Source organism: Octopus bimaculoides, chromosome 15, assembly GCF_046866305.1.
Source record: "Octopus bimaculoides isolate indiv1 chromosome 15, ASM4686630v1, whole genome shotgun sequence".
NCBI lineage: Eukaryota > Metazoa > Mollusca > Cephalopoda > Octopoda > Octopodidae > Octopus > Octopus bimaculoides.
The window spans coordinates 156,245-182,500 of NC_142942.1; the positions used below are offsets into that span (position 1 = coordinate 156,245).

The 26,256-nt window shown below is 36.6% G+C and overlaps 1 protein-coding gene across 3 annotated transcripts in view; it reads left to right on the forward strand.

Annotated features, from left to right (window-relative positions):
- The window catches only part of LOC106878778 (uncharacterized), a 189,464-nt gene that overhangs the window by 17,944 nt on the left and 145,264 nt on the right, over positions 1 to 26,256 (forward strand). Inside the window, exons 2-3 of one of the 3 annotated variants that reach the window (XM_089363359.1) lie at positions 5,369 to 5,425; positions 19,298 to 19,463. The exons of 1 other annotated variant lie outside the window; for it this stretch is intronic. In XM_089363359.1, the coding sequence (XP_089219485.1) occupies positions 19,352 to 19,463 (112 nt within the window). In that variant the 5' untranslated portion in view covers positions 5,369 to 5,425; positions 19,298 to 19,351. The remainder of the gene's footprint in view (positions 1 to 5,368; positions 5,426 to 19,297; positions 19,464 to 26,256) is intronic. One more of the 3 variants, XM_014928108.3, reaches the window with a different exon arrangement.

The following is a 26,256-nucleotide window of genomic DNA, read 5'->3' on the forward strand; positions in this document are numbered from 1 at the left end:
GAGCAAGAATACTCTGAAAAGACTGTACTTACCAGAAAAAATTGTTTCCGCTATCTAGCAGCCCCTTTTCTTGGTTAGGCACAATACTTTTCATACACCCATCGTGTGTATATGTATGTATATATATTTCGTGTGCAAGATTCTTGATGTGGATACGTGTGTTGAAAGAAATACAATTAAACCTTGGGAGAGGCATTATGCCGGTAATAAACACACGCACTGGTTCAGTCCTTTATTAATTTATACAGTTTTTTGTTAAATTATTTCATTGCACTCTTGCAATCTCTTCAGTAACTTGTCTCTCCACTTCCATTTATTTTGAATGTATGATCTGGCGTTGTTTTGGCGTTGTTTCGAAACTGTTTGGTATGAGCATGTGAGTGTGTGCAAGCTCGTATGTGTGCACGCACTTATGTGTTCGTGCTTATATGTAAGTATGTGCGTCCATATGTGTGTTTGTAACAATTTCGTTTATATCAGATCAGATAGAGACTTTTTAATTAATTTATTTTATTTTATTTTATTTATTTACGTTCATATTCCGCATCATATGTGTGAACAACACATGCAACCATGGGCAATTGTAAGGCCCTCATCTACGTGTATTTGGTGTTTATATATATATATATATATATATATTCAATATTATCTGGGTAATAAGCTTCTATACCCTATGTTTTAATACAGTAGGGTTATTCTTTGATCTGAATAACCATGTGGAACTCTGTATAAATAATTTATGTAAAAATTTATAGTACAAGAAGATGGAACAAACAGCCTCTAATTACAAATTATAATACGTGTTTCTGTGCAGTAGCAACAGCTGCAAGTTGCTGAGTTTTCAGTCTCAAACCATTGCATAAATTATTTTATAAATAATTATATAAACATGATCCAGCAGCAGCTGTACGTCGGCACTTCATCAGGTAGATTGCTTTTAAAACACTGCTGAATCACGTTCAATCTCCTTTTATATATCTTTGCATATTTAGCTTTCTTTCTTTACAGAATAGTACATAGATTCAAGGTGACACAAGTTAAAATACCAAAAGATATGTATATAGTGGCAGTAAAAGTAAAAATACAAATTTCAAAACAATTAGACCAAATTCGTTAAAGGAAGCGAGAAAAAAAAAGACAAATAGACGTATAAATATTTTTGAACAGTTGCAAGAGACATTGCACGTCACTGTGGGGTCTGAAAAGGAAAGAAAGAAATTACATCACCTGGACTGCAAAAATCCGTATAATGCATTCTAAAGTATATAACCTTTACCCGGAAGGGACACTCGAGATAATGTTATGTAAGGATTAACAGGCAGAGATAATTCTCACATGCAACCATAGGCTGAAATGTTCTTTTCTAGAATTTAGAAAAAATATATCAGGCCATCCCGTAAGTTCTGTCCGAATTTTGAATAAAGAAAACAAGTGATCAAATGTTATATTTAATCATCAATGTATTTTCCCTAATTATCTATGACTTCCTTCCATCTATTTACAAGCTCTTTAATCCCATTAATGTAAAACTCTTTTGGTTTCAAAGCGAAGAACTCTGAAATGTCAGTTTCAACCTCCTCCTGTCTTGGAAAAATTATGTCCCCCAAATGATTCTGTAAACTACGAAACAAATGGTAGTCTGAAGGAGCAAGGTCGGGAGAATAAGGTGGATGAGGAATTTTTTTTGCCAATTCTTCAACTAATAATGCAGGATTTTCTCCAAGTAATGCCTCAAGGAGCTTATCATCAAACTCAACTGGACGTCCTGTTCGATCTTCATCTTCAAGGCTGAAATCTCCACTTCTGAATTTTGCAAACCATCTTCTGCAAGTTCTTTCATTCAAGCATTCTTTCCTATAAACTGAGTGCATGTTTCGAGTTGCTTCGGCTGCAGAGTTTCCTTTTTGTACTCATAAAGCATTATGCACCTCAAATGCTCTTTGGATACTTCCATGTTAGAATGGGTTTTAATCAAAGAAATTTTAATTCTATTATTCTGTAATGTAATATTTAATTAGTTTAAATGTACACAAATGCATAAAAAATAATTTTAGATTCCATTAGACATTCTAAAATACTATTAAATTTCATTCAATTAAAAAAAAAAGGTAAAATCGGACATACTTATGGGACGACCTGATATAATGTTTAAAGTGATACTGATATCTTTATTGTCTCGAAAAGATGTTATTTAAAATAAGTTGCTGACTTTTAATAACAAGTTAGTGTTGTTGTTTACATGTACGATATAATGATTACAATAATTAGAAAGTGCCAATGATAATCAAATGATTGTTATGCATCAGTTGCTAGAAAGTACAGATAAAAAGTTCATTTGTAGAGTTTAGAAAAAATTATACAAGGTTCAAAATAATATTGATATTTTTATTGCACCAAAAATGTACATTAAAATAAGTGGACAAGTTAGTATTGTTGTTCACATCTATGATGTAATGATTATAATAATTTGAAAGTACCAACCATAACCATATAACGATTTGAAAGTGTCAGTTATAATCAAATAATGGTTATATGTTATTTGTTAGAAAGTGCAGTTAAAATATTTTCATATAATGAATGACTAGTATATTTAAATAAATACACATTGGTAAGAAACGAAAATTTAGTAAAGTACAAGGAATGTTTGGGAGTAAAAACATTGATCTAAGCTAACGAGAAAACACGAGATTTGCCAATAGTTGGTATGCGTGAAAGTATATGTGGGCATGGATGTAAGTACACATGTATCTGGATTTTGCAGATGTGTGAGTGCATAATTAGGGTTTGTGTAGAGCTTGGAGATAAAAGCAGAAGTAAATATATAGAAAAGACAGTGTGTGTGTGTTGATATATAAATGTGTATATACAAATATGTCTGTATCGGTATGTGTGTGTGTGTGTGTATAAATGGGTAAAGGCGAATAAATACGTTCATGTTAGTTAAGAATCTCATTGACTATCAAAAGGCTTTCTTCTGAACAAAAATAAATGAAATTAAGTTTTTCGAGTAGAGCAAGTAGATATCATTGCTGGGAGTAATGAAAAGGGATCATTTGAAGGAAAACAGTTACTGACAATAAAAATAAAAGATACTTCGAGTCCATTGCCTTAAGACAAAAAAAAAACCTTTACAATAGAATAAAAAGATAAAAAACAGAAAAAGACAGAATGTCAGTTTAGATTTATATTTCTGCATTAATTTGATTTTGGTTTATTTTTTGTTTTCGCTTCTATCAACGAATTTACTCAATTTGTTTTGAAAATTATATTTTTATCTTTACTGCCACTCTATACATAGTTTTGGTATTTTAACTTGTGTCAACTTGAATCTATGAGCTACTCTGTAAAGAAAGAAAGCTAATTATACAAAAGTATATAAAAGAAAGGAGACTGAATGTGATTCAGCAGTACTTTAAAAGCAATCTAGTTGGTTTGGCTACCAGCATTTCAAAAATTAAAGTTTATCGAAAATTTAAAAGTTTGGTACAATAATATATTTTTCCAAGCTGAATTGCTAGAGTTATTTCACTTTTTCCAGAAATAGGTTTTTAAAAAGTTATAGAGGTTTAAAATTTGATCATTTTCACCCAATCAGTAAACAGGATTTGTCATTTTGTGCGTGACTTTTCTATTCTTTTATTCTTTTACTCGTTTCAGTCATTTGACTGCGGTGATGCAGGAGCACAGCATCCTGAAAATAGCACGTGTTGTCAATATTTGTAAACAACATGTGTTTCGTAGTTTGAAGCATTAAATAGATATCTCAATAGATTCAATAGATATCTCAAAAAAAAAAAAACGTTATTTAGCTGTTATTTTTAGCACACCTCACAAACGCCTCGATGACAAAACGAAACGAGTAAACAAGTAGTTCTAAGCATTCAATATGTATTTAATGCAAATGCGATGAGCAACACATTACAATTTTTCCCCGACAAATGGTTTCAATACAGCTTTAACAGAAAGATTTGGAAGAATTAGATAAAAATACTCCGGCAATTTTCTTTCGTGCAAATTAAATGTTTATGTTAATTTAAAAGATTTATCTAAAAAACGTTATTTAGCTGTTATTTTTAGCACACCTCACAACCACCTCAATGACAAAAAAAAATGAGTAAAGAAGTAGTTTTGAGTATTCAATATGCATTTAAAGCAAATGCGATGAACAACACGTTGTAAATTAAATATTAAAAAAAACAAACATTTTGTTGACCAGTTCATAAATTCACATGCTCAATTGGCAACAGACAGGTAAAACAAGTGATTTCAATATATTTGTCAACGCGTGCTTTCTCGCAGACAAAAAAGTTCTCATGTTCCGCTTGTTACTATGGAAACAGCCATGAATGTGTCTGTGGCTTACGATTGGCTGAAATTATCAAAATTTTCAAACTTTAATTGCTAATAACTCTTTTATTTATTGATTTATAGCGAAAAGGATTTTCACATCATTCATTGGCCAATAAAAGTGTATCATTACACTGAGAATGAAATCAATTCGAACAGAATTGATGCTGGTAGCCAAACCGACTTGATCACTTTAAAAGCAACCTACCCGATGAAGTGACGGCGTACATCTGCTGCTGGGTCATGCTTATGTAATCAGTTATAAAGTAATTTATGTAATCGTTTGAGACTGAAAACTCAGAAATTTGCATCTGTCGCCACTGCGCAGAAACAAATACTGTAATTTGTAATTAAAGGCTGTTTATTTCATCTTTTTGTTGTACAAATTATATATATATATATATATATATATGGAAATATTCTCTATGTGGCATGTGTGTTTTCTGTACCTTGTTTATCATTTTGTCCATGTTTTTTTGCAACGTCATGTACCCAGATATGCATCTATATGTACATGCATGTACATATATATGCATATGTTCATATATTATTTGTATGTATATATATATATATATATATATATATATATATATATATAAAGTGTAGTATATTGCCACTTAAGTGTGGCTGACCCCTAGGGGTGGATGTTACTGTTGCTGACCCCTAGGGGTCAGCCACACTTAAGTGGCAATATACTACACTTTATCGTGCAGTTACTGTTAATACTTCATTTAGAGAATTAACATTGCTTATATATATATATATATATATATATATATATATATATATATACAGCTCGCTTCGAGACTATCTGGTGGATGGACCCTGAACGAAGCAACACTGAAAATTATGCCCGGTTACATGTGCAACTGCCCACACTCTGTGCAGTGGAAACACGTGTAGACCGTAATAACCAAAAGAATATGGTGTATGAAATTGTAAAATAAAAGGAAATAAATTTTGAGGATGAACAATTTTCCATATTCTATATCGTTATAATTATTGCTAATATACATTCCAGATAATATTAACATCCGGAGAAGCGAACACGGAATTGTCCATCGGAGGAATTTACAGCGTGAGTAACAACTCGTAACAGTCATAGACGTTAAATACTAATCGATGCAGTTAGCCGTAACCTGTAACATAACTGAGAGCTACCACAGTATCCGCCCGGATAATATATCCCTCTAAATATATATATAGATTGAATGATTGACTGATTAATTGAATGATTGATTGATTGATTGATTGATTAATTGATTGATTGATTGATTTTCTCGGGTGTCTCTCCTCGGAAGATAATATTTGAACGTTAAGATCTGATGACAGGTGCGAGTGGAGGTATGTTTGCATGTGTGTTTGAAAAGGGTGGAGAGATCGGAATATTAACAGAAGGGGATTTGGTTTCCTGGGTGGCACGCTTAAGTTCTACTGTTGTGGGTGTCGTTGTTGCTGTTGCTACTATTGTGTGTGCTGGTGCTGCTGTTGTTGTTCCACTGCCGTTGGGGCAGTGGCATTGACGGCATGAGAGTTTCTTGTCTTCAGCTTTTTGTTGAGGACAGAAAGCTCTAAAGTGACCTTCCGCACCGCATAAGTGAAATCTTGACTCTCTGCCCTCAATCGCAATATGCAGATCCACTCTTTTGGGTCAATGAATTTGGTCTGCGATCTTTTCCACTTCCTCCGGTTTAATCTGGAGGAAGCTTTCCACCGTGGTCCCGGACCAAAATTTCCCCTCCATTCGTTTTATTTTGCGGAGTGTGTCGCTTCCGTTTAAAATAACTCAAGCTACCAACCACCAGATGTCCAACCCAGTTGGAATTCTATGTAGGCACGACGGGTCATTCTCCCTAAATAAGCTAGGTAGAGGGAAAATTCTGTGTTGTATATAGGAGATGTGGAGTATTTCAATACAAGGTCTTCGCTCTTGAAGAGGACACGCCTCGAACTGTTTTGCCCTGGTGACATACTCTACGTCTGCCTATATTTCTTTCAGAACTCATTCCACCTGTGTGTGTGTCGCTACTTCTAGATGTCGAGTTTTAGAACACACACACAGTACTACACTACTGCCTTGGTGCTGCCAAAACTTCGGCTGGGATGGCGATCTGTGCATTTCTCCCGTTCGCCTCTACTAGTTGTTTTGCTTGTGCCAGGCGGTCTTTGTTGCTGTTTACAGAAAGCGCAAGATATTTAGCCGATCGTGCATTATCCCAGTGAAAGATTGCTTGTACCTCACCGCCTATTTTGTCGTCGGCGATATTTTTGTTATTGTTGTTGCCGCTATTGTTATTGCTGTTGGTGTTGTTGTTGCTGCTACTGCTGCTTTTACTGTTGTTGTGTTATTGTTTCTGTCTCTTTTGTTGTTGCTGTTGATGTCGCTGTTGCTTCTGTTGTTAACAATGTTGTCGTAACAATTGTTGTTGTTGTTCTCGAGCTTTTGTTCTTTCATGCTACCTCCTTATTGAAACTTAGTGGTTTCGATGTCATAATACTAATGAGAGGAAAAAAAAAAGGTAGACGAAGCTCAAAATTTTATACAATTATATCCTCTAGGACACAATTCACCGAGTAAAGAAACAGGATCGAATCGATCAATACTTTAGCCATGCCAGTCGTGACTTACAGTTTCAATATCATTAACTGGTCAATTACTGAAATATGTAATCTTGACAGAAAAATACGAAAATTGTTGACAATGCATAGAATGCACCACCCTAGGGCAGATATAGAACGACTTTACCTGCCAAGAGAAGAGGGTGGCCGTGGACTTTCACAACTGGAATTAACAATGAAGATTGCCACAATTGGCCTAGACACCTACCTGAAAAACTCTGATGACTGGATGTTAAAACTTGTCTCAAAGCATGAAAACGAGAAAGCATCATACTCAGTAACAACACAGACAAAGGAATATCTAAGTGAATTCCAAATATAACAAATTCCAGAATTAGACGAACTAGAAACAAGCACAGAAAAAGCTAAGCGTATAAAACCCATGCTAAACTTGGTGCTTTAGATCTTCTTTCTGATAAATGGCAAGAAGAACCTCTCAATGGCAAAAACTCAAAGAGCGCTAATAGTGCCGATGTTGACAAAGCCCTTACCCATCAATGGCTAGTATCTTTTGTCTTAAAATCAGAAACAGAAGGGTTTATCCTAGCAGGCCAAGATTAATGCCTATCTACAAGAAACTACTAGGCCAACATATTAAAGAACGGTAGTAACCCAACATGTCGTGTATGTCAACAACAAAATGAAACCATCGATCATGTTGTCTCCATGTGCAGTCTTGCGCCTACAAAGTATCTCAGCAGGCGTGATAGAGCAGCACAATATATTCACTGGGTAATTTGCAAAAACCTGGACCTGCCCCATGATAAATACTGGTGGGAATACAAACCACCTCCAGTGCTTGAAAATCATTACATCTCACTCCTCTGGATCTTCGCCATTCAAACTGACAGAAAGATAGATGCGAATAGGCCAGACATTTTATTGAAAGACTTCAGACAAGAACCATGCCTCCTCATTGATATGACTGTCCCAGACCTGTCAAGACCTACCAAAAACTGAGCAAGTATAAAGATCTTGAAATAGAAATTAGCAAAATGTGGAACCTCAAGACTAAAACAATACCTGTTGTCATAGGAGCTCTAAGAATGATAGCAAAATGGGCTGATTGCTACTTAGCTCAGATACCAGGAAACCCCAAAATGGCAAAAATTCAAAATATAGTGCTCATGGGAACTGCCCATATCTTACGTAAAACACTGTCTATATAATCTCAAATTTTAAAACAAACTCATACTTTTCTTATGTTTTCTTTAACAATATTATGTGCAAAACCAAATGTATGACACCCTAGGCATAACACCAACATGAACTTCTAACTTGTTGTCTCTTGAGGTATCTGGGTGAGACTTGGAGCCAACTTGTACAAAATACAAAGCAAAAGTCAAACATATGATAATAATAATAATAATAATAATAATAATAATAATAATAATAATAATAATAATAATAATAATGATAATACTCTCTAATTTTAGTACAGTGCCTGTAAATTTGGTGGGAAATAGTCACTCGATAATATATATCTTAGTATATGACTAGTACTTTATTTTTATCGACTCCAGTGGTATGAAAAGTAACGTCTACCCGGCTGAAATTGAACTCCAAGCACACAATGTTGACGCTCTAACGATTCTACCAGAGACTTTAGAATGTTATGAGTACCGTTTCTCTTCTCTAAATATACAGTATTGTTTAAATGCATTATTATTTTTTACCGAAAGCCGTTTGTATCGAGATGAGTCTCTATTTGCACCAAGTCGTGTCTCCTGATTATTTATTTTATCTTACAATCGCTAATGTCTTCCATACAGGTGTGAAAGTCATAACATTCAATTTCGCCATCTTATTTCATCGGAACCGTTATAACAATATTTCAACCGTTACGTAGGAACATTAAGCTCTGTGTAGAATGTATTTGTTACAACTTCAAACTTAATACTGTGAGTGGGAATTACTTGAAACCCTTGAATTATCAGTGGAACTTAACCCTTGTAATTTGTACACACACACACACACACACACACCACACCACACATACACACACACATTTGTTGTTATCTTTTCTCTCAAATAGCAGCCGTGCCTCTGAAGATGAGCCAACAGCAGCAGTATTAGTTGACGAAGCAGCTTTCCGACAGAATGTATATTTTCAAATAGTGTTTCAAGTTCTTTCCATTTCAACAAGATTGAGTTCTAAGCAGTCAGCCGTTACAAGATGATGTATTCAACCGCGATCGAAATACGCCATAGATTGATTACAAGACATTGCTAATGATCCTTGCTATTTGAATAAACTAACACAATCTCTTTGGTCATCTGTTAAATGGTCACCTATTATCTTCAGATCTATGATCAATTTCTTTATCGGTCTCCATATTTATCATCACCATCGTCGTCATCGTCATTGTCGTGCCGGTACCACCATCAATACCATCGCAAAATGTAGCAATAGCAAAGGAGCTATTTTTCTCACGCTTATTTTCATTTCTGTATCGTCCAACTACGTATGATTTACGCTTGAATGAAAGAGAAACCAGATTCGCGATAGCATCTCTTATAACCTAGTCTAAATCTTGATAAGGACATTCTTCGGCTTTGTTAAAGTTCTTGCCCAATGTACGAACTATTATATTAATTTCTAGTTAATATTAACTAATTAATAATCTAAAACAACAGCTGAATTTATTATGTGTGTGTGTGTATGTGTGTTTGTGCGAGTGAGTGAGTGTGTGCGTGTACGTGTGTGTGTGTGTGTGTGTTTGTAAGCTACATTAAGGATGGATAATAATAATAATAATAATAATAATAATAATAATAATAATAATAATAATAATGATAATACTTTCTAATTTTAGTACAGTGCCTGTAAATTTGGTGGGAAATAGTCACTCGATAATATATATCTTAGTATATGACTAGTACTTTATTTTTATCGACTCCAGTGGTATGAAAGGTAACGTCTACCCGGCTGAAATTGAACTCCAAGCACACAATGTTGACGCTCTAACGATTCTACCAGAGACTTTAGAAAAGAAAAACACTACTTGTAGTCTATCAAACATTAAATTCTGTGACAACTTCATAGTGTTAAAGTTCTTAAGATAGCGAAGAGAAAGAAAAGAAATGTAGAAAACTATATGCGCGCGCACACACACACACACACACGAGGTTAAGTCAAAAATTATACGTAGTCTTGTTTCTGTAATTTATTAAAACAAAACCAAGGGTTGAATAATTACATCATTTTTCGACATAGTTCCTTTCCTTTTCGATGTTCTTCTTCCAGCGGCTCGCAAGTTTGCTTTTTACGCCGGAGAAAGTTTTCGGCTGTTCAAGCAGCCATTTATGCACCGCTTCCTGTGCTTCTTCGTCCGTAGCAAATCGATGACCTCATAAAGGAAGTTTGAGCGATTCAAAGAGGTAATAGTTTGAAAAGACGAGATCTGGATTGTATGAGGGTGTTCCGGCAACTCAAAACCTAGTTTTTCAATGGTTTCAACGATGTGGGCGACTATCGTGTATTGTTGTGCAACAATAACACTTGATTTCACAATTGAACTCGGTGTCTAATGCGAATAACTGCTTTCAGTTTGTTGGTCAACATTTCACTGTAGCCAACACTGATAACTGTAGACCCTCTTTTCCAGGTATTGTTCCTGTATAGGCCCTTTTGCATCCCCAAACCCCATTAGAATCACTTTTACTGCAAAAGATTGAGTCTTGAATTTCTTTTTCACTGGCGACATTGGGTATTTCCACTCAATGTTCTGCCTTTTGGATTCTAGCCCAAAGTGAAGAGCCCAGATCTCCTTTCCTGTGACTATTCTCTCCAAAAAAAATTGACCTTCATGGTTGTAGCGGTCGAATAAGCATTGACAGAGCACATGATTGCGCTTATGCTCTTAGTTAAGCTCTCTTGGCACCCAGCTTGCACAGACTTTACAGAAGCGAAGCCTGTCATGGATGATTTCGTATGCAGAACCATGACTAATTTGCAGAGAACATGCCAACTCATCGATGGCCACTCACCGGTTCGCCAGAACTATCTCTCGAACTTGTTGAATTTTCAGTGGTGGAGGCTGATGGGTGTCTTGCTCCCTTTTCGCACATCAGGCTTTTCCAGTTATTTTAAAACTTTTTTGATCCACCCATAAGCGCTTATAGGCAGTAGAGCGCTGTCTCCGTATTGCAAGCTTGCGATGAACTTCAACTCCTGGCACATCTTCTGAACAAAGAAATTGGATCATTAATCTCTGCTCTTCCTTGGTGCACACTGCCAGTTAAACGGTCGTATTTATTCTTTAACACAAGAAAGAAAACTGGAAATATCACGGTCAAACCTCGGTTATATAACCACAAGGTTACCTCTTTTTAGCACGGGAGCGTTGAAGGCATTGCAGCCAACCTAAATAATGTTTTGGCGGAAGTGCAGATAATGTTTGACTTCCCCTAGGATGCATGTATGTATTTTATAGATAGATAGATAGATACGTATACATATACACGCACACACACACATACTCACGCACATGTATCCATCTATGCATCATACTTGATTAGGTACATTGTTTATAGGCCAGTTACTGTGGTATTTGTCCAGAAATAACAACTCTTATGAATGTACGGTTTTAAAAAACAAATATCGAAGGAAAACAAAAATTCATCCTATCAGCGACCAGCGAGAGCGTCAGGTATGTTTTATTCGCTGTTGCAGAGACGACAAACTCATCTAAACATGTGGCTGGCCACACATACACACCATTGAAAAGTCCCCCCCCAAGTCCTGGGGTCGATTTGCTTGACTAAAGGCGGTGCTCCAGCATGGCCGCAGTCAAATGACTGAAACAATTAAAAGAGTAAAAGAGACATGAAGTATATGATAAAAATCCCTCATAGTAAGGGCATGGTACATAGGGAAAATCCTTCCAAAATCTCTAACTAATGTTCGCTTTAGTTAGAGTTTCTCGCGACTCTAAAAGACAGAACTATCTTTGTCAATTTGTCACTCTTATACATAAAATGTACGGAGGCGGTGCAGTAATTCTGCTCTACTTTAACCTTCGGTGGTACGTGTTTCGTTGAAGAGTTAAGGCCCAGTCCTAAAAGCTTTCATTTCCGATTTACACACTACTTGTTTCAACGGACACTAGATGTAAGAAAACTACCTAGCTCTCCCCTTCGTGACGAGTCAATTTTTAGTATGATGGCAGAAATGTCCTTCTCGGGAAATTAGCCCCTTGACACAAACCCAGAGAAGGTAATCTGCTGACATTCAATCAGTGGAGGACAGTTTCGTCTTTCTACGTTTCAGATACGCTGATTGTACTAAAATACTTGTAAAGCTTATCTTAAGTCATCAGCTTGTAAATTATTCATAATGCTGATCTGCAACTCCTGGAAAGCTGTTCAGAATATCGTCATCGATGTCCCGAACTATTCTTACTCCGACACTGTCGCTTATACTCTTGCTTTCCACTCATCACCTATTGATCAGAAAAGAGTGAACGTTCAACCGACCTCATTGTGCAACTGGTAGAGAGCTCTGAACGGCTGGCACACTCCTGACCGCAAGTGCCTTTTCTTAATCTACACTTGACCGGGAATGAAGCACTGCTACACTTTCAAATGACGACCACGCCTGGTACCGTTTGCGAATCCATAAAAGACACAGCTTCAGTGCATCAACAGACATCTCGAAACCGCTGTGGGATGCACATTAATAAATGAGACCCCGCTGTCTTGAAAAGGAATAGAATGCGGATCTAGTTCAAAACGGGGGCGCCATTATTTTCTTAACGAAACACTTTGAAACTTGGGACACTGGTAGAATGTGTCATATAAAACATTTTTTTCTCTTAGTCTTCTTAAGAAAAATTATTATATTGCAACTTATTTCATGTTAAAGCTGTCGTATTTCTGTAATTTCAACCAATGACTGACGTCCATTCAGCCGAATACAGTAAGTGCTGACTACGTAAACAAACGATTCTCAAACGATTCTGGCGGTGATAAAATTATTATTTCCTTGTCAAAAAATGGCTGAAGCATATTGGCAGTAGCTAATAAACCTTTCTATTATAGGCACAAGGCCTGGTTTTTGAGGGAAGAGTTAGGGTTAGGGTTAGAGCAAATGTTGTACACATACAGTTCAGGTAGATGTTAACGAAATTATATTAAAAATAAAACGAAGGAAAACGAACACACGTGTGTTGCCTCTCTGCAAAATGTCAGACGTAATGGAGATTAAATACGCTTTACACCGCTTAAACTGCCAAAGGAGTAACGATAAACAGCTGAATACTTGTCAGTGATTGGTTGAAATTATCGAAATAAGACAATTTTTTACATGAAATAACTTCGAATACAAAAATTTTTTTCTGTTCTATAACACAAAATAGATAAGTATACGAAGTTTGAAAGTCTTTCGGTACCAAAAACACTACGTAAAACATTAATGAAAACTGGTGCCCCCGTTTTGAATTAGATCCTAGAATGCTTTAGATAATGCCATTCTAAAAGGACGGGATGGTCACGCAGGAACGCCTTTGATCATAGGTCTGCACGATCAGGATTTAACCTAAGATGAAACAGTAACAAGTAGTACGTTGAATGTAAATAGTGTAAATAATGTAAATAAAATAGTACGTTTGTCATAACATCGATCACCAACCGTCTGTCGCTTTTCTCCCATACCGCCACCATCGCTACCGCCAACACCCCGCCAACAACAATAACAAAACCACCGCCACCACCAGACTTTTACAACAGCGTTACACTGTTTAACAGCATAAGACTGACTCGGCGCCGGTTATTCACCACATCCGTAATCCGATCACTTCATTTAATCTGTTTATTTATTTATATATTTATTGTTTAGTGATTTGTGTTGTTTTCTCTCAGTTACTTGCTGCAGTGTGGCACAATGCGAAGATTCTGTTTTGCCCTTTGACTTAATAAAACATCATCATCACCACGTCATAACTACATTAAACCATCCCTAGCGTAACACATTCCACCCTAGACATCGATGCACCCAAATATTCCACATAACACTTTCTATTCACAGCGCTGCCTATGATTTCTCCTACGGTTAACATTATCTTCCTGCTTATCTCTTCACTTGTTCTTAATTGTTCTGCACCGAGATGAAGTTGAACAATCACTCTTAACAATAACAGCAACAACAACTACTACTACTGCTACCACTACTACTACTACTACTACTACTACTACTACTACTACTACTACTACTGCTGCTAGCATCATTATCCCCACAACTACCATCACTTATAATAATAATAATAATAATAATAATAATAATAATAATAATAATAATAATCCTTTCTACTATAGGTACAAAGCCTGGAATTTGGGGGGTAGTCGATTACATCGACCCCAGGACTTATGAAAGGTAAAGTCGACCACGGCGGAATTTGAACTCAGAACGTGAAGATAGACGAAATGCAATAATAATAATAATAATGGTTTCAAATTTTGGCACAAGGCCAGCAATTTCAGGGGAGGGAAACAGTCGATTACACCGACCCCAGTACTCGACTGGTACTTTATTTTATCGACCCCGAAAAGTTAAAAGGCAAAATTGATCCCGGCGGAATTTAAACTTAAAATGTAAAGAATAAGAAAAAAATACCGCAAAGATTTTTTTTTTTTTTTTTTTTTTCAATTCTGTTGGTCAAACACGCCAGGAAGATGTCTCTAAAATGCTAACGGTGCTACTACTGCTAATTCTTGGTAGATTCCGATCATTTGGGGAACTACCATTAATAACTGTTGCAGTAGAGATAGTAGATCTAGCTTAGTATTTGAGGTGCTCTTGTTGGTAGCGGTAGTGACTTTGCTGTGAGATGAGGAAGGGAGGGAAGGGGCTAGGTTTAAGACATAGGTTATGTTGTTGTTGTTGTTGTTAGTGCTGTGTTAAGACAGCTGGCAAGATGATGATGATGATGGTGATGATGATGATGACAACGACGACGACGATGATTGCAATGCTATCGAGGTTATAAACCGATGTCCCACACACACATACACACAGATGATGTCGTCGATGATAATGATGATGGTGACGACGATGATTGCATGCTATCGGGGTTCTAAAACTAATCTCTCTCTCTCTCGCACACACACACACAGGGATGAAATTTTTTAAAAAAAGGCATTAAGTATTAGCGTTTTCATCCCTTGACTAACGGTAAGTGGTTTCTATCAAACAATGGGTAATTAGCCTTTTTATTAGCTTCATTAAACCATTTCTCGGGAGATTATCGACTCGGTTTAAATGACGAAAGAAAAACAAACGCACAAACGGTAATCGAAGTGTGACTGCGGGAGTTGATTGGGTCGAAGAAATGGGAAAACTATCAAATATAGTCAGGTTAGTTATACGTATACAACACACACACACACACACACACACACACACACAGATAAAAACGCTCAGACAAACACTCGGAAGTGTCGCAGTAAACAAAAATCTGCAGCGGAAGTCGACAATGGGCTATCGACGATGTTGTTTTGGTGTTGTCGCTGTTGTTGTTATTGCATAGTTCTAGCTTAACCCTAATGGTGCACACCAATGGTCAAAGGCATTCCAGCCGTGACCATCATATCATGTCTTTTTAAGTATATGTAGGGCAACATTACCCTATGCATTCTTTACTTGAGACGGTAGTGTGTGATCTGAGAGAAATTTAGCAGCTATTTTTAGCAAATCGAATGACCATGTAAGACAGTCTTACATTTAGATTGCTGCCGCATGTAATTGATTTTGTTGCTGTTGTTTTGGTTGTTGATGATGATGTTGGTGGTGGTGGTGATGGTTGTGGCGACGAGGGTGGTGATAACGATGATGGTAGTGGTGATGACGACGATGATGATGATAATGGCATTGCTTTTATCTGCAGAGCGCCAGGTGAAATACCTTACAGCATGCTGTTACGGTTACATTCTCTATAATTCCTGCTTTCGTGCGGGTAGATAAAGTATCTCATGTACTGCGTTCGATATCATCGATTATATGTGGCTTTGTGCCTATGTTAAAAATCATTACTGTTGAAACAACAGCTTCCAGAAACAAAAAATTGTCAATGGTGGACCAAGCGCTGCTATGCACCTCCCGCAGTCATATTTCGATTACCGTCCGAGGAAGACATACACCTGTCAAAACAGGTTTTTCTTCTAAAATCTTCGGTTTTGCGCTTATATTACTGTTGTTCTTGTTAATATCATTGCTGTTCTGGAGTGTCGTGATGGGTAGAATATATATTATTTAGAGTATTCCGTCGTATACGATGACGGGTGTTCCAGCTGACTCTATCAACGGAACAGCTTGCTCGTGAAATTAACGTGCTAGTGGCTGAGCACTCCACAGACACGTATACCCTTAACGTAGTTCTCAGGGAGATACTGTGTGACAAGGCTGGCCATTCGAAATACAGGTACTACTCATTTTTGCCAGCTGAGTGGACTGGAGCAACGTGAAATAAAGTATCTTGCTCAAGGACACAACACATCGCCGAGAATTGAACTCACGATCGTGAGCCGAATGCCCTAGTCACGTGCCACGTGCATTTAAAAACACAAAAACTGATTCACTTGAACTTTTAAATTTAACTTGTCAAAATTTTTTCGTCGCTTTGATACCGCGACCTGTTCACTGACAAAATTCCATGCTGCATCTCATACATATATATATATATATATATATATATATATATATATATATATATATATATATATATAAATATAGGGTCCGGGTTCAGTCCCACTGTGTGGCACCTTGGGCGAGTCTTTTCTACTATAGCTTTGGGCCAACTCGAGCTTTGTGAGTGAATTTGGTAGACGGAAACTGAAAGAAGCCTGATATGTGTGTGTGAGGGTGCATGGCTTAATGGTTAGGGTGTTGCACTCAATATCTAGTGATCGTGATTTCTATTCCTAGACTGAGTTATGTGTTGTGTTCTTGAGCAAACACTTCATCTTACGTTGCTCTGCGTTCACTTCGATACCTAACGCGTGATGCACTGTGCGCCTGTTCAGACAACGTCGACTGGATGGAGGCAGTGAGCTAATGTACAGCACATACAAAATATTTGTGCAGGTCGTTCGGCAAAGGCTGAACACTCAGACATCGTCTTCGACGGGAGAGTCCATCATAAAACATATATATATACAGGGTGTGTAAGATATTTGAGAACAGATTTCTGTTTATAAAAAAAAAAAACACAAATGTATAATAACATAACTTTATTTATCAAAAAATGCTATGAGGATAAAAATAAAACTTCTTTTCTATAATGTTATTCAACAAAGGCACCTTCAGCTTCAACAACTGCTTCTATATGAGACCTAAATCATCTACATGCTCAAATCAAGTGGTCCTGGTTCATTTTGGACATTACTCTGACTATGGCAGCTTTCAAAGAATCTGTGGTGTTATGGGCGTGTCCATTGACTTCTCTCTCAACAATACTCCACATGTAATAGTTCAATGGATTGAGATCTGGGAAATTCTTTTCTACTCTAGGCACAAGGCCCGAAATTTTGGGGGAGGGGTCCAGTCGATTAGATCGACCCAGGACGCAACTGGTACTTTATTTATCGACCCCGAAAGGATGAAAGGCAAAGTCGACCTTGGCGGAATTTGAACTCAACTTAAAGATAGACGAAATACCACTAAGCATTTCGCCCGGCGTGCTAACGTTTATTATTTCTTTATTGCCCACAAGGGGCTAAACATAGAGGGTACAGACAAAGGGATTAAGTCGATTACATTGACCCCAGTGCGTAACTGGTACTTAATTTATCGACCCCGAAAGGATGAAAGGCAAAGTCGACCTCGGCGGAATTTGAACTGTTGGTAACATCAACCCACTGTATTCATATTCCTTTGCTGCATAACTTCCAAGGGTCTAGTTATCATTTTGCTGCATCAGGAAACTTCTGTATTACATATTATTGATCAACATATGTAGAGTAATTCTATGCCACTAATATAATTGGTATCCAAATATATTGATGATGGTCTACGTCTGCAACAGGTTTTCATTAGCGTTCAATTTTCTTAAATGCGCCGGTATTGTATACCACGTGTGTAGTGCTGTCCAAGATATTTCAAAAACAACGCCATGATTTCGATTTTTTTTTTTTTATGTAATCAAGCCAATCTTTTGTCATAATCTGAAGTTAAGCTTTTATTCAACTCCTGTATAACTGGACTGATAACGTCATGCCGCGACCACAGACAAAATAATATATGCAATGATAGGGATGATGATCATGTAATTATCGGTTTCAATTTTTGGCGCAAGGCCAGCAATTTCGGGAGGGGAGGTGAGTCGATTCCATTGACCCCGGTATTCGACTGGTACGTATTTTATCAACCCTGAAACAATGAAAGGCAAAGTCGACCTCGACGGAATTTAAACTCAGAACGTAAAGACGGAAGAAATGCCGCTAAGTATTTTGCCCGACTCGGTAACGATTGTGCTAGCTCGTCACCTTTGATCATGTAATTATTACATGACACTACCTGCGAATATGTATATATGTATGTGGGAATTGGAAGGGTTTACACCTCACACTAAACAATGCTTTTATCTCGGTTCGGGTACCTGCAAACTAGTCTTTCTTCTCTTTCCTCCAACCTCAGACGATGGACAAAGTCTGATACCCTACCTTCTACTCCACTCCACGCCTATTGACTGAGTGTTAGCGACGTAAGCCATCTCCGAGTATTCTCGGATTCTAGAATTTACTCCAGCTCTAAATTTACCTCAGCTATATAGGTCTCTGTATATTACAGAAAGTGTATCAGCTTGCAGAGCAAGCCGAACGTTGATACATAAGTATCTTGATGAGTTGAGAAAGAGAGTCTGTACTTTACCCATTTCTTTTGTCTGTTCTTCCATGTCTGCGAAAGTTTGAAGAAAACTCACCAGAATTTTCCACATGTGTATGGCGGCAGATCATTCTAGATAGAATACTAAAGAGTAGAGATATAATTTCCGGAGTCGTTCTTTGAAACTCAGCTTCATCTACGAGATGAACGAAGCTGTGAGTAAGGTATCAATATCAATGTTGGGCTCTTTATAATAAAAATAAAATTATCTGTACTCAGTATTGAGCTTTTAAAATGATGTTGCATCCACAGACAATAGTTGAGATTGAGTTGAGAGCTTTCAAATGTTGAGTCTTTTTTTTTTCATTTTTTCTTTCTTTTTAGTATGTTGGGTGTGTGTTTGATAGATAGAACATTTCGGCAGATATGTTGAACGTTGTTATTACAATTTATCTATTGTGAATGACATTTAGGTCTTGCTGCGATACATGTTTGCATTTGTTTCGATTTCAGCTTCAATTAAAATCTTTATAGCTGTTTACTGTGGCTGGTTGTACATGATACTCTATGTCTGACAACATCGTAAGAAATAAAAAGGAACTCAGGATGGTGTTTGTGGTACCTTCACATATTTCCACAGGTTTTTGGTATTGTTACAAAGTTTCTGTTTATCTCAAAGGTATTTTTTCTTCTAAATATAATTATCTGTAGCAATTTTGAAAGATGGGATATAAGTGACAGTCTGTTGCAGGGGCGGACTGAGTATTATGGACCCTCGGGCATAACTGTTTACCGGGCGCCTTTGAACGTGTGTTTTAGTAGAATTAACAGAGCCCGATTGACCGACGGCTCAGTTTATCTGTGTCCTACTGTTGCATTTATGGAGTCCTTAGAATATTGAATAGTATAGTTTGCGATCGACTCTGCGCTCAGAGTTCAAATCCTGCCTTTCATCCATTTAGCGTCGATAAAATAAATTATCTATCACGTACTGTATTCGACAGTTCGCCTGATTCCCACCCCCAGATTTTTGGCCTTGTGCCTATGCCAAAAACAACAAAATGAATCGTTATTATTGCTGCTTTCAACATTTTTGGTAATCGTCCAGCGTCTAAATATTTGATAAAAAAAAAACTATTTAAGGGGATTAACAAAGTTGTCTTTCCAAGATTTTAAGAAATTTTGTAGGTCAACCGGCTCAGTAGCCAAACTATTTAGTCTATTTTCTAATTCATCTTAATCAATATATTGTAATTTTCTGAGATATTAATTTATCTGCTAATCTTTGGTACAAATGTAAATCTTTTCAGTATTTTCTTTATAGTTTTGTCTTACATTGCTCGCCCTATTTTTATTTGTTTATTCAAACGCGTGGAAATTTAAGTGGGGATGTTTAGAATTTTATTCCCTTTCAAGTTTACGTTTTTTGAACTCATATCGCCTTTTATCCGTATCGTTCTTTGCTCAGTTTGCTTTGTGTTTTATTTATTTCTATACTATGTCGAAGTAAAATATTTGTAAATGGAATACTTGCTGTCAGCATGTAGAAGCAGCGACACCTGAGACGCTGGACAAAAACGTGAAGAAGGCTTCCCAGATATGCCTTTCAGTCACTAGCCTAGCTAGAGTGTGTGCCGCTCCCGTGCCCCCACAAAAACACTTATTGCTTACAGCAGACCCAAAAGTGGTACCACCTCCATAAAAGTGCCGCCCCCACCTCTAGCTACACTAGTGCTTTCAGTTCCCAAAATACCGCTGCTTCCAGTCAGATTTTATTTTATCATGTACAGTAATCCCTCGTCAATCGCGAGTGTTCACGTTCCAAAACCTCCCACAGAAATGACTGAAATCTAAAAAAATATAAATACCTATCGGCCGCAGAAAACCGTGATATACTGAGGAGTCCGCGATAAGTGAACCGCGATATGGCGAGGGATTACTGTATTTAGAAACGTGAAGTCCTCTTGAAGTAACCAATGTTACTATTGCGACACACCGTTCTCTCTACAGCGTCAACCGTATATAAGTCTGCTCTGCAGCATGTAGTATAACTAACCTATACATGTAATTGTCCCTAACACAGGATTAGATGAAACAATAGAGAAACATTATAATCAAATGTTTAGTATTTTATTTGACCTGAAATCTATCGTCAGATCTTTTTGTTGTTATAAAGATACTTCGATCAGTTGAACGTTGATTTCTAAAGGCGGGTGGGTTTTTTTAACTTTTACTTGTTTCAGTCATTTGACTGCGGCCATACTGGAGCACCGTCTTTAGTTGAGCAAATCGATCCCAGGAATTATTCTTTGTAAGCCTAGTACTTATTCTATCAGTCGCTTTAGCCGCACCGCTAAGTTACTGGGGCGTAAACACACCAACATCGGTGTCAAGCGACGGTGGTGTGTACAAACAGAAACACAAAGACACACACACACACATACATATATATGTTGGGCTTCTTTCAGTTTCCGTCTAACAAATCCACTCAAGGCTTTGGTCGGCCCGAGGCTATAGTAGAAGACACTAGCCCAAAGTTTCACACAGTGGGACTGAACCCGGAACCATGTGGTTGGTAAGCAAGCTTCTTACCACACAGCCACTCCTGCGCCTATATCACAGCCACTCCTGTAGACAAAAATATTTTAAAACTAGTGTACGTAATTTATTCACGATTCTTGGTACTTGTTGCTAGTATAACATAGAGCATAATTGATTGTGGAAGGCATAATCGGCAGACTGCCGATATTTATTAACATACGATTCAAATTCTGCTTTTATAGACTTTACCGTTCGTCGTTTCAGGGTCGACACTAGTCGAGTACTGGAGATGATTTCATCGCTTGTATCTTATCATATTATATTATATTATATTATATTATGTGGAGAGCGAGACTGCGATGTGGTTTCAGTTCCTGGTTGAAAACATTAACTTCGTCTCGCTATTACCCTTGGTTAAATTATGAACGTCTTGTTGTCCAATTTATCCATCATGAATGTATATGGTTTCACTCTACATTAAAAAAAAATCGATGCTTGTATATCGATTTGTGGTTAAAGATATGTACCTTCATATACGTTTCGTGAGAAACGTATGACCTTGGAAAAGAACAACTGTCACATCTTACTCCACTGAAAGACGAGCCTTGTGTGCCTCGTCAAATAGAAAGTATTATATCTTTTAAATTAAAGTGCATCTAGAGCTGTTCATGTCTTACAGATTTCATAAATCTGAAGTTTATGTTGTATGACTTTTAGTTTAAGCAAGCCTGGATGCCCTTACTTTGGATAATATAAAACATGTGATATAAATTATTTAGTTCTTTATGATGTTAAGCGAAGCAATGTTCTTACACCCGCTTCAATATACCCGAAATGTTTCTCCCGTATATCTCTGACTAATTTGTATGACATTATCCAACACGACACTTAACATATGTTATTTGTTCCCCTCGAGAACCATATCTTTCTGTCTCTGACTTTAATCAACCGTAAGACAGCATTTCTTCAGACAGGCGCCCTAAACGAACAGTAAATAGTCATCTCACTACATTTATGTTGATTGTGCTCTCGCATAAAAAGTGGTACATAATTTTATTTCCTGCTTCTGAAAACATTGTTGTGATATAGGAATCGATTATTTATTTATTTATTTAGTCATTCATTCAAGCGAACGGCGTTTAATAGATGTCAGACTTCCAACTGAACGAATCAGAAAAACAGTTTCAATTCTCCATTGTTATTTCATTTCAACTATCATCGCTTTCTTTTGATGTGCTTCATATTTACGTCGAGAACCATTTAATTATCAATTAATCAAAACTGTATTGTTCAAACTGTCATTTACATTACTGGCCTTGTCGTAATATTGGCTGTGGTTTTAAGATACTGTACTATAGGACTTGTTCATAGACTACCATACTGCACTTTTCTTTATAAGCTATCGTACTTCAACTCAAAGGTTTTGTATTATTATGTTTGTCAACACTGGCCAGAGTCAATAAATTAAAGCACCAGTCAACTCTTAGAGGGGGGTCGATTTCATTGGCGTCTTTCATCCATTTCGAACGAATTTTCTTAATGCTTTGAGAATATGTCAGGAATGGGTATTATTTGCTTTGAAGAATATTGCATCCAATGCAAGTCGGATATAGAAGAAAACACTCTCGGTATCATGTGGTAGTTGATGGTATGATTGCAGAATCGTTACAGCCTTAGTCAAAATGCTAGCTGATGTTTTATTATAGTCTTTTCAAATTCTGAGTTCAAATCTCATTAAGGCCAGCATTGTATTTCCCCCTTCCGAGTCAACTGGGATCGATTTATATTCTTATAATGCATTCTCGATGTGAATGAATAACAGCAGATGACAATTGTAATATATCTATAGCCCAACGCTGCAATGAGAATCAGCATTGTTTAGTTGACTAGTGTTTCGTTAGCTCTGACAGCTGAACTCATTTCACACCATAATTCCAATGAAGCAAGCAGTACTAGCATACTTAATATGATGAGTACGATAACATTAATCAAGGCTATGTGTATCGAAAATAAAGTTATGGCTTGGACAGTTTCCCCTATTACACTGCATAAAGATGGAGTTTTCAAAAGTGATCCAAGAAGATAGTGTGCTATGGGGCAATCATTTTAATAAGAGTGTTTGTAATTCTATAATTCTTAAAGTGCAATTTCAATGAATCAATAACAATCACCGCCTTTCTTTTCATTTAAATTAAATTATAATTACTTTCTATCTTCATACTGCAGCAATCTAATCTTTCAGCCTGACTTTAAATATATCCATCACCTTCACAGCTGCTTTATATCCGATCAATCACTATTTTCAGTTGAACCCAATCTTAAATTAAATCTTAAAGGAATACCAGTGACTATACTTCCACCGCCATTATCTCAAAATTAACTTTGTTCCTCGCCGTGGAAATTATTATTAATTCTAGAATAACGAGATGTACTTCTGACTAATGAGTTGCGGGTTTTCATTCTACATTCTTTTTAAAGACTTAATGAGCCGGGAGCTGCTGCTGTGCCCTAGATAGTCCGTTCGTCTTCAAGGCCGGTAAAATTAAGTCAACCGCTGCAGACAAAAACTTAGATGATAAGGGGATTCCAGATGGTTGGCTTTCTAAGGTGGAAGGAATGGGTATAGTGATTGGTACCGAGCCAAGAACGGCTTTTTACATGATTATTTCTTTCGGTGGTGTCTAGTACTTTGACGAATATACAAACCGATTGACTGTTTAATCAACACATTAAACAAACGATCGATTGGTTAGATGGATAGATAGATATTTAAGCAATTAACTAATAACAATGAAGTGGAGTTGAACATATGCGTGTTGTACTAATATTAGTGTAGGGATTTTCCCAAAACAAAATTTATATCTTCTTCCACGTCCATAGTTAATCGATGATGATCGATTATTTCACTATCTGCAATTATATATATATATATATATATATATATATATATATATATATATATATATATATATATATATATATATATAATACAAAGAATATATATACATGTATACACACATATATGTACATACTTACATCTACATGTGTATATATATGCATATCAGGGTACAGGACGTTAGAACAATGAACTACAGACAACGGAACGAACACATAGGAACGGAAAGCCACTTGGAATATCCCTTCATCAGCTGTCTATTCTAACTAGACGTTTCGAAGATAAGACATATATATATATATATATATATATATATATATATATATATATATATATATATATATATATATATATATATATATATGCATACATACATACATACAGTCGTGTGTCGATAAGCCAGCTGGAGGAGATGTCCTCCTGGGGCTAAAAGCAACAGTAACATCCACCCCTAGGGGTCAGCCACACTTAAGTGGCAATATACTACACTTTATCGTATATATATATATATATATATATATATATATATATATATATATATATATATATATATATATGTGTATATATATATATACACATACACGAATATATATATATTTACATACGAATATATTGCTCTTCATAGATATCAGCCTCTCAAAGTTACCATCTGAAAGGGTGGCTCTCATGGCCCTCAAAATATATTTGCCTATAAAGAATAGGTGCTCAAATACGGCACTGGATGGAATGGCGGTGGTATACTTGGTGAACAGGTCGATCATGATCTGCTCACTCAAAAAGGCGACTTCAGTCAGGACGTCCTTCGAGGCAGCCTCCAGCTAGGTGGTCACCAGGTTCTGTGCCTTGGACTTCCTCTCCTTATATTATATGGTTTGACCCTCTCTTCAAACTGGATGACATGCGCCGGGTGTTTCCTCTTCACATGTAAATTCAAGTTGTAGAGGCTAGCCGCTTCCCTTGACGGTGGTTTCCTTGGGCTGGCCCATGATGCACCGGAAGTACAGGATTTTGGCGTTCCTCTTATCCTTTGGCGTAAAGACAAACTAATCCTCCAGGTGGGGTCACGGGTTCTGAGACAACCTGAGCGACCTCTGCCTCACTCACAGCCGTTGCAGACTCCTCAACAGGCTCTTCATCCTCAGGCCGAACAAAAACGTCTTCACTTTCCATAACGATAAGCGATAACTTGATAAGCCGATAACGTACACTGCTGTCGCTGACACTGTAAGACTGTCTGCAATGTAACAACGTCGTAAGTGAACACAACTCAAAACTGCAGAATTACACAATGCTGCTCAGCTAGCTGCTGCTGCGTCGACCAATCACGTCTTGTCACGTGTACACATAGTCAGCCAGTAGCGTGCCTGACGGACTTTCGCGACACGCTCACAATAGACAGGAACGAACGTATGAATTTTGTTAGCGGACTTGAAGTTAGCGGAAGCTAATTGATCCGCTGACTGTTTCCAAAATTAGCGAAAACGCTAATCCACTAAACAAAAAGTTAGCTTTCCTAATTAGTTGTTAGCGGATTAGCGGAATACCACGCCCACCACTGTCTATGTATATATATATATATGTATATATATATATATATATATATATATATATATATATATATATATATATATATATATATATATATATATTATTTAAAAGAGTTCCAACTATGTTTTTTATGTTTTATTAATATTCTTATAAAATTAATGTGGGATATACAATGTGGAATATATCATATAATATAAATAGTAAAATGAAATGAAGTATTGAATGTCTTATTGAATATATGAAATATTGAGTATTATATATATATATATATATATATATATATATATATATATATATATATATATATATATATATATATATATATATATATATATATATACACACACACATACATATATATACACACATATATAAATATACGAATATGTATATATATATACACGAATACATACATATATATATATATATATATATATATATAGGCGCAGGAGTGGCTGTGTGGTAAGTAGCTTGTTTACCAACCACA